This window comes from Bos mutus, chromosome 1 (assembly GCF_027580195.1).
Source record: "Bos mutus isolate GX-2022 chromosome 1, NWIPB_WYAK_1.1, whole genome shotgun sequence".
NCBI lineage: Eukaryota > Metazoa > Chordata > Mammalia > Artiodactyla > Bovidae > Bos > Bos mutus.
This window is the reverse complement of record NC_091617.1, coordinates 14,189,219-14,204,469: the sequence shown is the minus strand read 5'-3', so window position 1 is coordinate 14,204,469 and position 15,251 is coordinate 14,189,219. Positions and strand designations below refer to the sequence as shown.

Below are 15,251 nucleotides of genomic sequence, written 5' to 3'. Positions count from 1 at the left end.
CAAAAGTGGTTCTAAGAGGGAAGTTTATTGCAACACAATCCTACCTTCGGAAAAAATATATCTCTCAATTAAGCAACCTAACCTTACTCCTGAAGTAATTAGAGAAAGTAGAATAAACAAACCCAAACTTAGTAGAAGGAAAGAAATCATAAGGGTCATTGCGAAATAAATGAAATAGAGATAAGAAAACAATAACCAAGACCAACGAAACTAAAAGCCAGTTCCTTGAGAAGATAAATGAAATCAATAAATCTTTGGCCATACTCATCCAAAAAAAAAGGGGGAGAGGGGAGAGGACTCAAATCAATAAAATTAGAAAATGAAAAGGGAGAAGTTACAACTGATATCTATTTACTGATATTATGATTTTAGAATAACTTTTAAAGTGTCCCCTTAACTGTCATATGGCTCTGCTGCCTATATTTTAACAAAAAGGATTGCTTAAGAGAAGCTATATCAAAGTAAATGACCATTTATTTTTTTTTAGTAGCTGCCCTTCAACTTTTAATTGGCTTATTAATAATAGCTCTATTCAGCAAATCATCACATTAAATTACCTAGGGGAACATTTGCAACTAGATTATCTTAAATTGTTCCCTAGGCATTTAAATTCTTAAATCAGGCACTCTACAAATGCATAAATGAGATTTTGATGCCTAGGGGAGTATTTGGTAACACCCACTTTATTTTTTCTGTATTCCCTAGGAATAACAATTAAGGGATTAAAAAACCTCCTTGTCTAATGGTGAATGGAAAATGAAATTGATTTAAATTAGGGAAAATATTAGAGCTCCTTTTGGTTCCTTTAGGCCATCAGTCCAACTATCTAAAATGATGGAAGGGCTTTTAATTCATCATACTAAGAGCCTCAACAATTGAGAGTTAAGTGATTGGTGATTTAAAAGTCTATCAGCCTGTCTTGGACTAATCTGGAAGTTTCACTTCAAATGCTCAATTCTCAGAAATATTTTTGGAAGATTACCTAAAGGACATGAAGCCTATTCATCCTTCTGAATAATGAATTGTATCTTGGGGTAATCCAGATATCAGCTGCTGGCTTATTTTCTGGCTCTTTCTCCTACATCTCCATTCAAATCCAAAACAAAATTCAACTCCAAATTTCCATACAAATACTCACTTTCACCAGTATTTCATAGTTAAATAGAATTTATACTGAATAATTGGGTAAGGGGATGCCCACCGGGGCTACTTTCTACTGCTCTGTGTAACCTTTCAGTTCAGTTCAGTCGCTCAGTCATGTCCAACTCTTCGTGACCCCATGAATCACAGCACGCCAGGCCTCCCTGTCCATCACCAACTCCCGGAGTTCACTCAGACTCACGTCCATCGAGTCAGTGATGCCATCCAGCCATCTCATCCTCTGTCGTCCCCTTCTCCTCCTGCCTCCAATCCCTCCCAGCATCAGAGTCTTTTCCAGTGAGTCAACTCTTCGCATGAGGTGGCCAAAGTACTGGAGTTTCAGCTTCAACATCATTCCCTCCAAAGAAATCCCAGGGCTGATCTTCAGAATGGACTCGTTGGATCTCCTTGTAGTCCAAGGGATTCTCAAGTGTCTTCTCCAACACCAGAGTTCAAAAGCATCAATTCTTCGGTGCTCAGCCTTTATCCTTATCTAATTCTTCAGTCTTCCTATTTCTCACCTTGTCCTCTCTGAATTGTGTATACATACAATTTATAATGTATCAAATATTTTATATGTATTTTATGTGCTGTGTATGTATGTTTGTGTTTATAAGTCATATATCACATATGATCTAAAATTACTTTTAAGTGGAGATTTTTGTAGCTTTTTTTTTTTTGTCAATACCTATAACAATAAACATAAAGTGGCTACTTTTTTGCATCTCCCAGTGGTTCTGCATCTTTCTGAGGTTTTCAATCATTTTGACTATTTTGGCAATTTAAAACTTCTGTGAAGGAATCACATCTTCATTAACTCAGTGAGGAAGAATGAAAAGAAAAATGGAACTGGAATTTCTTATTTCCTATTAATTTGACGTTACCTCCCTTGAGAAAACCTTCCGGGTTCCTAGACTGTCTTAATCCTTCCTGTTATTAATATATACTCACAAAACACCTTCTTGTTTTTCAGACTTCATGTCCTCTTTCTATGCTGGTTTGTATACTCTGAAATAAGTGTTGTACATTCTTGCTAACTATTGTGTTCATATTTCTAGAACAGTCTCACTACCATACTAAAGACTGAATAATTGACAAATGATGAAGAAAGCAGATGTTGGGATAATCATGGCTAGTGATACAGTTGTCCCAAACACTTGAAAAACACACCTAGGATCCTTCCTTAAATTTACTAGTCATTTAGTGGCTTAGATGAGTTGCAAAGTTTCCTGGTCCAAATTGTTGTTTTCCAGTGGCTTTTCCAACACACTTTATAACACGGACACCAGCCTAGTCTAATAAATTGATTTATAAGTCTTAAAAGCAAAGGAACATACCCCTTGTTTATATGATAATTCTAAGTGCTTGTCCAAAGTCCTTGGCCTCACTGTGGGGAGGTGAGTAATACCTCCAGTTTTAGATGAAACAATAAAAGAGACCAGTTGATTTCCTTTATAATAAAAGTTCTGCAGAACCAAAAATAATTATAAAGAAAAGAGAATCTTAGAATGGTACCAAAGCTGTAATGAAGTCTTATCTCCTTTTGAAGGATACTTCATATTTGTATTATTGATACTGTCAATTTAATGCAATAGTGAATTTAACTTCCACAATTTGATTTTAGATAATAAATCCTCAATTTTCACCATAAATGTAGAAAATGTTATTATTTTTTCTAGTCAAGTAAGTATTCTAAAATGTTGGCTCAAAATTGAGTAATACTAGATTGAGCTCTGAGGTTAAAAAAGGATCAATCAATGGATCTGTTGCTCTGTCTATATATCTATCTATCACTATGGCCAGGTTACAGTATATTTATAATTACAATTCTGGTAAATTGAGATTTTCAGTTGCAGGAATGGATTATTAGATATGTGATTTCAGAAAATATCATTTCTACTCTGTATAGCTATTATAGAAACAGGGCTTCCCAGGTGGTGCTAGTGGTAAAGAACCTGCCTGCCAATGCAGGAGATGCAAGAGATGTCAGTTCTATCCCTGGGTTGAGAAGATGCCCTGGAGAAGGAAATGGCCACCCACTCCACTTTCTTGCTTAGAAACTACCATGGAAAGAGGAGCCTGACAGACTTCAGGCCATGAGTTGCAAAGAGTCCAAACAACAGAGGGACACTCACATTGTAGAACTACTTTCTCTTTAATGCTAATTAACTACTTGTTAAGTGGTAATGATTCTTAATGCCCTGGAATGCATAATTACTCAGTGTTCCTCATTGCTTCCTCAAGAAAGTAACAGAGGCAGCTGCTACCCTTTTTCTGTAATAGAGTTGAGGGACAGTAGCAGAGAGATTACTGTTTCAACACTTAACCTGTGTTCAGATTGTTAACACACTGCACGACCGAATGTTTGCATTGTTAAAGATAGCTTAATCCATATATTATTTCAATTATTGATGACTGTAGTCATAGTATTTTTTTCAAATAAATGGTAATTCAAATATCATGTTGTCCAAAACATTTATTTTAGAAAAAGATTCAGTATTTAAGTGTAGAATGTTCAAGAATAGGATATTACTTTTTATTTTCTTATTCTAATAACCTATTTAAAGGTAATAATTTTTGTCACATGTTGTTTCATTATAAGTCTGAAACATAGTATTAAAAATTATGGTTAAAATTTTAATCTATTTAAAAAATACAGACTTTATTTTTAACACACCTCCTCCCACGTGCCCCAGACAATAGTCTCTGGTAACTATTTTAATGGACATACTAAGCTTTTTCTATATATAATATTTTATAGTCCCTATTTACAAAATTATTAATAATCAACAAAGTGAATAAATAGCAATTATTATATGTGAAATTTTAAAAACTCTTAATGGAGGTGAATTATCATTTGAATTGTCAAGTATTAGTTATGAATCATCACTTTTCAGCAAATTTAAAAAGCATTAAATATTTAGTGGAGAAAAACCTTAGAAATAACTTCATCTATATATAGTTTAATTTATCCCAGTGAAAGAGGAAATATCCTTTTTTGATTTTAATAAACTCACTCACTCCATTTCAAGATAAATTATTTTTTTAAAGATCACAACTTTAGTGCATGGGTATTTACAAAATATGATTGTATTGACTTTGCAGAAAGATAAAGAAGATCAGTGGCTAGAGAAAAAAGTGCAGGGAAATAAAGACCACATTATTTTGGAGCATCTACAGTGGACAATGGGATATGAAGTTCAAATTACAGCTGCCAATAGATTGGGATATTCAGAACCAACAGTCTATGAATTCAGCATGCCGCCTAAGCCCAACATTATTAAAGGTAAGCAAACCATGTGCTTTCACTGGCTAAAAAGAAATACGATAGTATCTTTTATAACACTTCTGGATTTTTTTCTTGATATTGAAAGCATAATTTTATAGCAGGAAGTAACATTCTAGGTTTTAGTCATGGTTATTTACATGTCTTAATCATGATTTCTCAATTGCTGTTGCCAAAAGATTGGTTCATTTGTAAATGCACTTTGAAAATTTTAGACTTTAGTGGTTGAAGTGGTAGAGAGAGAGAATGAGCAGAAGGGGAGGTTAGAGGATAAAAGAAACTGTTGAAAATCAACATGAAAAATATTCTTTGAGCCCAGAAAAAGCTTTTACAAAGGAGAAAACTTCTCTGCCAAACACATGGGGCCCAGTCCTCCACTTATGAAATATGGCCAAAGATAATGATGAGCCCATTCATGCCTGACCAAGCAAGTTGTGTTTGAAAAGATAAACTCTATCACACAATGAGGCAGAAACAACCACAGATACCCCTTAGAAAGAACAGTGAATAGAGTTACAAAGAAGGTCAAAACGTTTCAGGCCACTCATCACTGGCAGTCTCAGCACACTGGTGACTACTTTTAATAGTTAATAGTGCTTACATCATTTTATGCTAGTGATGTTATCAAAATCTGTAGAAGGTATATCAAATTTTTTTTTCAGATACATGCCATGAAGGTGGATATGCAAGAATTTGTCCTGACTCAGTTAGTTAACTCTGTCAATGAGTTGTCATATTGGTCATATTTTAATATTAATTGTTCTTTCACATATTATATTTAATATTTAATGGTAAATTCTATACATACATGTATATGTACACATATATTTTATATATCAATGAGATATCATAACTGTATATTCATAAACATGACTTATTTAAGTCATATTATAGTTGAGTATCAGTATTGCTGCATATTTTTGAGACTGGAAAACATAAAATTTGTCAGTTTAGTCATGTTATTTAATCCTCTTGTAATTTCAAATTAATATTAGATTCATTGGTATGGCTTTGTTATGTCATTTTTCAGTTGAAAGCAGATTTATGCAATAATCTATTAAAAAGTAACTACTATTGCTTGGTTTAAAATTAATTTATATCATAGCTTTGTATTACATAATTAATAAGTATTTCCAATTATAACTTGAAATTAGGAAGTTGGAAGTATCTAGAAATAATATGGATAGCTGGATATCTTATATTATAGTGGCACTTTTTATAATTTATAAAGTACTTTTGCATTTATGACCTTATTTTATTCCTGAATCTGAGTTGAGCAAGTAAGAGCTATCCTCATTTTATAGATATAGTTGTGAGAAGTTAAAGTATTTGTTCAAGATCAGAGCTGCTCTAAATCATATGACAAATTCCATGTCCTTTAAGATGATACACCTAAATAAGAAGAATGGTTGAATGAACTATCAAGTTTGTTGTTTCTGTGAGTTTAAACATCAATAACTGCTTCTAGAGTTAAAAGGAATTGCATTTGTAGAAATTATCCTCTTTGAAGATATCAGACCATGATAAAAATATGATTCTTAATCTGAGTCAGAATCTTCAAAAGAAGATTGCAAGAGTGAAATTCATTCCCATGCGTTTTTAATTTAGCTCATATACTTGGGGAGAATAATTACTTTTATCAAGATTAAAATGAATATTTTATGAAATGAAAGGCAGTATTTTAGTTATATTTTATAGATAAAACACAAACTGTAAAAAAAATAAATATATAGATTTCAAGCAGGTTACATTATACTCCCAGAGTTCTTGCTATGCTATTTTTTAAGACAATGTTGTTAATAAAATGAATAGTAAGTATAATTCAAAAAGTAAATACAGACTATATATGTGTATATATATATATGTGTGTGTGTGTGTATATATGTAACATATATATGTAGGCACAGAAATAAGTAAAGTATTCTATGATTTATTTACTATAAAAATTTTTATTTCAATTTTGGAAAGTCAGTTTGCAAGCACTGCCTAGAAGGAAAACAATTTATAGTTTGAACTTTGCTCATGTCATTTGGCTTCTCTTGATGCATATTTCCTAATCTCTACACTAGTTTCTTCTGGTTCTGCAATATTAAGATTTATTCATTCATTCATTCCAGGTATTTATTAGGGTCTTGCTTTGTAAAAAGTACTGTGATGTGTACAGAGAAATTATCTCTGAAAAAAATGAAACTGGCTCCTGTACTCAAAGACTGTACAATCTAGAGGGAAGATAGACATAAACCAAGAATGAGAATAACCACCAAGTAATTACAACTAAGATATGCTGGTGCAATATGCTGCCAGGAAAGTCTTAGGCAAGTTTAGCTAGTTTATAGAATTAGATGGGGGTTAAGAAAGGATTCCCTTGGAAAGTGACTTCCTGAAAGAAACTTGTACGGAGTGAGCCTTCAAGGGAAATAAAGAAGTTTTTGAGGGAAAAAAAAAATGTTGATTTGCTTTAAGACCTAGCAAAAGCATGGCTGGAAAAGAACCTGGAGGTGTGTGAACAAAAATAAGGATTCAGAGGGACATGTGACCTATATAATCCAAAATTTTCTAAAAACCATGTAAATAAAACAGATCCTGAAAGTCATAAGAAATCATTTGAAGCAGGGAAATTACATGAGCATATGGACATTTTACACAGATTAATCTTGTTCATCTTGGTAGAAGCAAGAGATAGATGAACATGAATGCTTTAAAAAAATGTGGTTACAGTAAAAAAAAAAAAGAAAGAAAACAGTGAATAAATTCCAGGCACACTGTAGATGTAGACTATCCTGCCTGTTTAAAAGAGTGGATTCAGTAGATATTGATGACTTTTGAGTTTCTTGCTTGGACAACTCTAACATTGTTGGTATCATTTCTGCAGGTGAAGAATCTTATAAACAGAGCAGCAGTTTTAGAATAAATATCAAACATAAGATCAGTTTGTTATTCATTAACTTTAAAATGTCAAATAGATGTTAGATATGTGTGTATGGCGACGAGATGACAGCCATGACTTGAAAACATGCACTGTGATGTTGTCAGCCTTAAGAGTGACTGGTATTTAGGCCTGTGTGGGGATAAAACCGCACAGTGAGTAATATCTACACCTTATGAAAAATAAATGATGTCTGTGATACTCATAAATGCTTCCCAGTACCTAGAAGGGTGTCTGGTACAGCATCGGTATTCACAGGGTACTTGTTGAGGTATTGAAGAATAATAGAGTGTTAATAGCTGTATCCCAGGGAACTGTAATATACATGAAGAAGAAAGCAACCCCACCCCACCTCCAATGAGACTAAGATGTCATAGAGTTCCTGGAAAAATGCAAGGCTGTAATATTTTGAAAGTTGAGAGGCAGTCATATTTCCAGAAGAAAAGTTATCAATCACATTTGTCCCTCCAGAAGCTGCTGAGAGGTTAATGAAACTCATTTGAAAGAAATGTGAAGTCTGTTTACAGCTGTGCTGAAATTTGAGAGAAAGAAATTAGGTGGACAAGAGCTGAGGATCATATGGAAAGTTAGCAGGTGTAGACTCCATGTTAATTTAAGGGTTTCAAGTTTTGTATGAAGGTGAGCAGAGCAGGGAAGATGTCAGTGTTAGAAGGACTTTTATGATGAAAAAGGCTAGAGCATGTTACACAGCTGATGAAACAGATCAATCAGTCAAGGAAAAGTCACAGATGTAGAGACAAAACTATCTGAGAAGGTAGGAGATAGGATTCATACACTCTAAACTGTACAGCTGATACAGCAGCTTACTGGAAAAGGGGAAGCAATACATGATTTATTTTATCTATAAATATGTTACAAAATAATGTATAATTTTTGTGACTAAATCCAGAGACTACTGAGGTCTTATGGAAAGACAGATAAAAGATATACCCTTATAGTTCAAAAATTGTTTGATTTAGCCGTAGGAGGATTCTTGGGGCAATTTTAGAAGCTGTGATGGTTGACGGTAGACTGGGGAGCCTTTAAACCCACAAAATACTATAGAATTAAAATTATGTATCAGCAAAATAGAAAAAAATATATTTATATACTTTCAGCATAATTACTCATAATTTCTTATTCCATTTTAAAACACACATTATAAATTCAAGCATATTTTAAATCAGTTATATTTAATAAACTGGCAAATCTTGTCTTATTTAATTGGAAAAAATATATGACATTTAGAAGTTAATTTAGTTTTAATTTATATTTTAAATAGCATGTATTATAGACTGTCAAAATAAACTATACAGACTTCGAATTAAAAAAAAAACATTACTTATGTACATTCAGATATATTTAACTCTTTAAAGCAACAAGCTAAATCTAGAGTATATTTATTTGTTGGACTGAGGGACTAATTTTTAACAATAGGCTTATCTAACATTCATATGTAATACATTCTATTCATAATAGTGGCTTTTCTATGTATGTATTTTAGTGGACACAACATCAGTCAATAGTTTATGGTTCAGATTTTAAAAATATTTTATGATTAGTGATATTTTCCTATTCTCACTTATTAAATATGTGTTTATTTTGAATGTTGTGTCCCTTGATTCACAAAAAACGTGTGCAAAATAACAACCACAATCAATTTGTGATATTCATACAGCATAATTCTATCTCATTTTACTTTATAAACATTGAAAATATTTGGTAGATGACAAATTACTCTTGTAAAACTGACTATAAAATCATCTATGGAACTAGAGACTGATAAAATGATATTTATTCATTTTCTCTGTAATTTCAATAGCTAAAAATATTCCTAACATGCTAGAATGACTATAATATAATGCCTTAAAAAATTCTTGGTAATAAAATTACTCTGAAAATATTTTTCACAATTTATTTTGGCTTTACAACATGTTTAATATTGTTTGTTTAACCAAAACCCAAAAACCACCTTAGTACCTTTTAGCAACTGCTTCCTTTTTCTTTTCTTGAAATTGAAATTCTTGAATTGAAGACATGTTTAATATTTACATTGACTCAACATAATTTGGTGACACATAATTCCATCCATATAGAGAAGTGACATAAATCATCACCAATAAATATATTGCTAACATTTTTTCAGTTAGTTTTTATTATAATCAACTTTTGATTATACATATAATGAACTATTGAGTGAAATTATTTTGATGGCATTCAACTCTACTTTCAACAAGACTAGTGTATATTTCATCTCCAAATAACATGAACAGAAAATAAAATATTCAAGTTTATGGCAAATACTAAAATGTTTTCTTAAGGTTATGATTGTTTTAGAATAGAAAGAAATTCTAAAATAATGGTGAGGTTGAAGTTCAATTAATGGGGAAGAACTTCATTTTAACAGTGTGGAAATCTCAGCCAAGTCTAAATACTAATCATACGTTCAAGACAATATTTATTTGGTTTAGCCCATAATATAAAAATAAATTTCTGTAAACTATTTTCATTATCTTTGTTTCTCAAAATTATTTTAAATGAGAAACAATAACATATGTGTCACGTGTACCAATGGCCAGTTGAGTTAATGTTCCTCGCTTCTATTCTTTTGCAAATTTTCATTGCATGAACTTATAATTTTAATTATATTTCTTGGTAATTCATTCATTATTAAAATATAGCTATTCTTATTAAATGTGTTTTCTAAGAAAATATGATAGCAAAAAAAGTACTATTAGCAAACTTTACAGAATATGATGAGCTCATATTTAAGTAACAGTGTGAATTTACCAGTGACACTGTGGAATGACTGGTGACCTTTTTCTAAAAAGTTGTATCTTCAGTATAAAATATTTACAATGTTCACATTTGAGAAATCAATGATATAACTAATGTCTATGTTATGTGAAATAAACATTATTTATATTGAGTCTCAGTTATATTTTTAATATGTGACAAAAATTTAGAAGCATTTTATACTAGATTTTTTTATTCTTTGTCTTGTATCAAAATATTTTTTGTAGGTAATTGGTAGTAGCTTTGTGTACATCTTGTATTAATTATTTTCTCCTTTTTTCTTTCCTACTGTCACTTTTTTCTTTTCCTTTATTTTCATGTTTGTAACTCTACTCTTTTTCCTTAATTATTTTTTTCTTGTTCTACTTTCAAAAATAATTTTCATCATACAGATAAATGCTGTGAAGCGAATAAAAGCGAAAATGGAAGCCAGTCATGGCAGCTGAATGCTGCTGCATTTTCTTTCATTATAGTCATAAGTTTGTCTTGCATGTTTTAATGTTGTTGCTATATCATATATTTCCTTTTTTGCCCTGAAAACTTACAAGACTAATCTATAATTGCAATAAAATATTTTCTAAAGTCTAACTAAATATGCATGTGTCCTCACCCACAAATAGTGAGCCTTTTTTCCCTACCCCAAATTGTTGACCTTTAAAATAGATATATTTGTTGGGAAATCACAGAAGGACATTGAACCAAGATTGTTTCTTCCAAGTACTAGTTCACAGAGTAACTTGTTTCATTCTCAACTTTTTTTAATTTCTAAAGTTGGCCTTCTTAACTGTCATGTCACTTTTATTTGAACTTAAAAATGAAAGTGCTAGTCACTCAGCTGTGTCTGACTCTTTGTGACCCCATGATCTGTATAGCCCACCAGACTCCTCTGTCCATGAAATTTTCCAGGCAAGACTACTGGAGTGGGTAGCCATTCCCTTCTCCAAGAGGTCTTTCTGACCCAGGGATCAAACCCTGGTCTCCTTCTTTGCAGGGGGACTCTTTACCATCTGTGTGAGCCACCACAGAAGTCCATTTAAAACTTAAGCATTTGCTATATCTAATATTATTTCATTTGATTATTTTACAAATATAACTCAATATCCATGGCCAAATATTGTATAAATAGAAATTTTGTGATGTAGAATTGTGGCTCTTTCATATTGACTTGATTGTTATTCCTTTGAATGTAGGTTTAGAACTTTGTAAACATAATATTTCATAGTTTACTATTTATATAAAACATAAACCTGATAGCTTTTATTACATTAAATGTGTATGTCTTATGTACTGCCTGATTTTCCTCTTATTGACATAAAATATCATAAGGAATTAAAGTGAACCAGATTCATTTCTTCAATTTGAATACCAAAAATCTAGACTTTTAGTTTTCATTAAATAAAACTACCTTTCTGCAATTGTCCCAAAGTAAATAGTAAGTTAAAGCTGATTATATTTTTAAAGTTGCACCCTGTGTACTAGGTTTGAATTGTGTTCTGCGGTAACATCTAGTATTCATGTTCCAACATAAAATCTTATTACTTTTTCCTGGAAACCTGAGTCAGTTTCTTTGCAAGATCAGAGGGAAGTAAATGTTTTAGCCACTACTTTCCAGAAGATGGAACTGAGATGAGGACGTGTTACTAGATTCCAGCACTGAGAGGAGGCTTGGTTTGATGGAGTAGCATGAGTAATGATTGTTATTTTCACATTTCATTCATTACAAAATAAGAGAGAAGTATTTTGTGTGTGTGTTTTTTTTAACTCCCAGCTACAGTCTAGCAAGTAATTCTTACTATGTATTCAAGATAATTAGGAGGAAATCAAATTTACATGTATTAACAAGAATGACAGTGGCTCACATGGTAAATCAAATGATTGATTTCTGGGCTTTGAGATTCATTCATCAAAAACAATTTGTTTTGTTGTATTTATTGTTTTTATGTCTTCAATGAAATACTTACAGGATCCTATTATGTAAGATGTAAAGGTGGACCAACCTTTGGTAGTCTGTTTTCTGTAACTCATCTTTCCAAACTCTTTGCTGTCCACTGCTATACTTCTTTCTTCTGAGCTAACAGCAAATCTAAAGAATGCAGAAGTGACCCATTTACAGGTTAAATACACTTCTTTCTCCCCTGCTGAGACAAAGGGATTTCCTCCTACCAATTCATGCAGTGTGGGGATTTAACCTATTTATTGGAAATGTTCTAGTTTTAAAATTAAAATAACCAGTGTTTCTGTGTATTGAAGAACGAACTATAATTTCATACTACACTCCATGATTGCATCTCACATTCCATGGATTTGGATAATACTTGCAGATGTGTTGACTACTGATATGTAACAAGTGCTAGGAAAGAAAGGAGTTCCAGGAACACTTGCATGAACAAATTTTTCCATTTGTTATAACCTGACTGGATCTTGCCAGTATTATCAATATTTCCATAATAGTCATAGAAATTATCTTGATGTAGTACATGATTATGAAATACTTTTGTAGAGAACATGTAATATGTCTTTAGTAAGATAAGAGAGTTGATTTTTTTTTTGAAATTTTATTTTATTTTATTTTAGTTTAGTTTTCTGAATGTTGAGCTTTATTTTTTTTTTAATTTTTTATTCCTTTATTTCTCATGTGTTCCCCATCCTGAACCCTCCTCCCTCCCCATACCATTTATAATCTATAATTCAAAGTCACAAACAGTGATATGAAGAACACTCAGTCTAGCTTACATGATACTTTGGCTGATATTTGGACAGGTCAGAAAAGAACCTAAAATTAAAATTCTAGTATCTTAGCGGAATTACTTGCACTTAATAAAGCTGTTCATTTATGTTTTTTAAACATTTAAGTCCAAGTCAAGATATTAATCCTAAAATTAATAAGCTATTTATTATTTGGCCAAGTTTCTATTCTTAGACGAACAGTTATTTTACAGTTCTAAGACGTGCGTAAGTTAAAAAATATTCTCAAGACATATTAAAATATAAACCCCGTGCTTTGCCTTATGTCTATAAGAAATAGGAGAGCACAAAACTATAAGCAATGCAGCTGTTGCATTTCAAAAAGTGAAACCTTAGAGAGCATAAATTACCTTGTCTGATTGTTATTTTACATTGTAATAAATGTAAATGTTGCTGAATTATATTTTTTATTACTTGAGTTTTACTTTTGTTATGTACAACCATCAAGTCTGACAGTATGTTTTGTCTAACTGAAATCTGCTGTAGATCTAAGGAAATGTGATTATTGCTAACCAAGATGTAAAAATTCTCCTAGCATCATCCAATATTTTTTTTTAATCCAGTGGATTTTTCAATAAAATTTTGTGCCTAAATGTATAAATATGAACTTGTGTGTAAGGTGAGTTTTATGTTATTCATTATATATAATCAGAAATATGTACCTATGTTCATTGTTGTATGTATTGTATCGTCAAATGTTAGATCATTTTAACAGTTTGCTTAGACCGTATTATACCAGTTATAAAGTTAGGTTGATTTGCTTATGCATAGTTACCATTATTTGCACATAGAGCATTCTGATTATGTTTTTATATACACTTGAAATCATTTTTCTTCTTCCAACCCTTTCCAAGTTTATCTTCTTTTATCCATTTATCATTTATCCCTACTGATCTCTCGACCCCAATTCAAGCTCTAATTATTTATCAGATTGCTCTAAGGTCGATCAAACTACATTTCAGATATGTTAACAGATTATGCCTAAGAGGCAGCAATAAAACCTTTCCTATGAAAAATATTGTCTTATATGGGAGAACCTTAAGTTAATTTCATTTTTGTCTTTTCTGTTCTAATACTGTTATCCATTGAGAATAAAAACATTTTATAAACCCTATACCCATATTTTTTCCAAACTATTATGCAAATGTACTTATGTACTTATCTGCGTTCTTTGCTGTTAGACATGAAAATGATTGAAACTCTTAATGACTTCATTTTCCTTAAATTTTTTTTAATTAGCTTAAAGTATCTCAAGGGTTTAATAATGTTAAATAAATAAATTCTAGAGATTGGATTAACATATTATATATATATATGTCAATTATGTAAAAATAATTGCCCAAATTGCACATAATTTTGACTGTTTGCGTGTTCAGCATTTCTTTTAATATTAATAATTAAAATTACAAGTATGCATAGTAATTCATCAGTTATACAATTTGGAGATGCTTATACAACTTATATTTTCTATTTAATAATTCCCATTAATTATATTTAATTTAAATTAAAATGTAAGTAAGGAAAATTCTATAATGTTTTTAATCCAGACAGGTAGATTTATGATTTTTTATTTATATTGAACAAAATAAAATATTTGAGGAGGAATTAGGCCATGAACTTTTAGATCTGGATGGTTACTTTCAGATATATGAAAAGCATTCTTTTTATTCATTATACACCTACACATGAATAAAATAATAAAATTTCTAGATTACAAATGATTTTAACAATTCAAGATGAATATTTGCATCACTAATGCAGTAGAGTAAATATGTTTGTATCTACCTTTCAAAAATAACTAATATTATGTGTATTTTCAGTTTATAGTAGTTAAGCAACATCTCTAGTCATAAAATTATCTAAAACGCCCCAACTATTTTATTAGTAGCACTAAGAGTTTTAAATAAATAACTTCTTAGGACACTGAAGTGAAGTGAAGTTGCTCAGTCGTGTCCGACTCTTTGAGACCCCATGGACTGTAGCCTATCAGGCTCCTTCGTCCATGGGATTTTCCAGGCAAGAGTGCTGGAGTGGATTGCCATTTCCTTCTCCAGGGGATCTTCCTGACCCAGGAATCGAACCTGGGTCTCCTGCACTGCACGCAGATGCTTTACTGTCTGAGCTACCAGGGAAGCACTACCTAAATTAAATATTATCATTTACATATTTCATAGCACTTATATATTAGAATTCCATTCACCGAATAAAGATACTAGATGAAAAGTTCATACCTAAATTTGTCATTTTATGTATTTTATTATTCCTCAAATCTATGAGACATAATGTAGTATCCTTTAACACACTTTTGAATAAGTACAAATCAAGTAAGCTTTCTCTTACTTGGTTTTATTTCCTTTC

At 31.4% G+C, this 15,251-nt stretch overlaps 1 protein-coding gene across 2 annotated transcripts in view; it reads left to right on the top strand.

Annotated features, from left to right (window-relative positions):
• NCAM2 (neural cell adhesion molecule 2) overlaps positions 1-15,251 on the top strand; it is a 568,041-nt gene that overhangs the window by 514,296 nt on the left and 38,494 nt on the right. Inside the window, exons 15-16 of one of the 2 annotated variants that reach the window (XM_070367501.1) lie at positions 4,246-4,426; positions 10,541-14,209. In XM_070367501.1, coding sequence (XP_070223602.1) covers positions 4,246-4,426; positions 10,541-10,647 — 288 coding nt within the window. In that variant the 3' untranslated portion in view covers positions 10,648-14,209. Of the gene's footprint in view, positions 1-4,245; positions 4,427-10,540; positions 14,210-15,251 lie in introns of those variants that run through there. The other variant, XM_005895596.2, reaches the window with a different exon arrangement.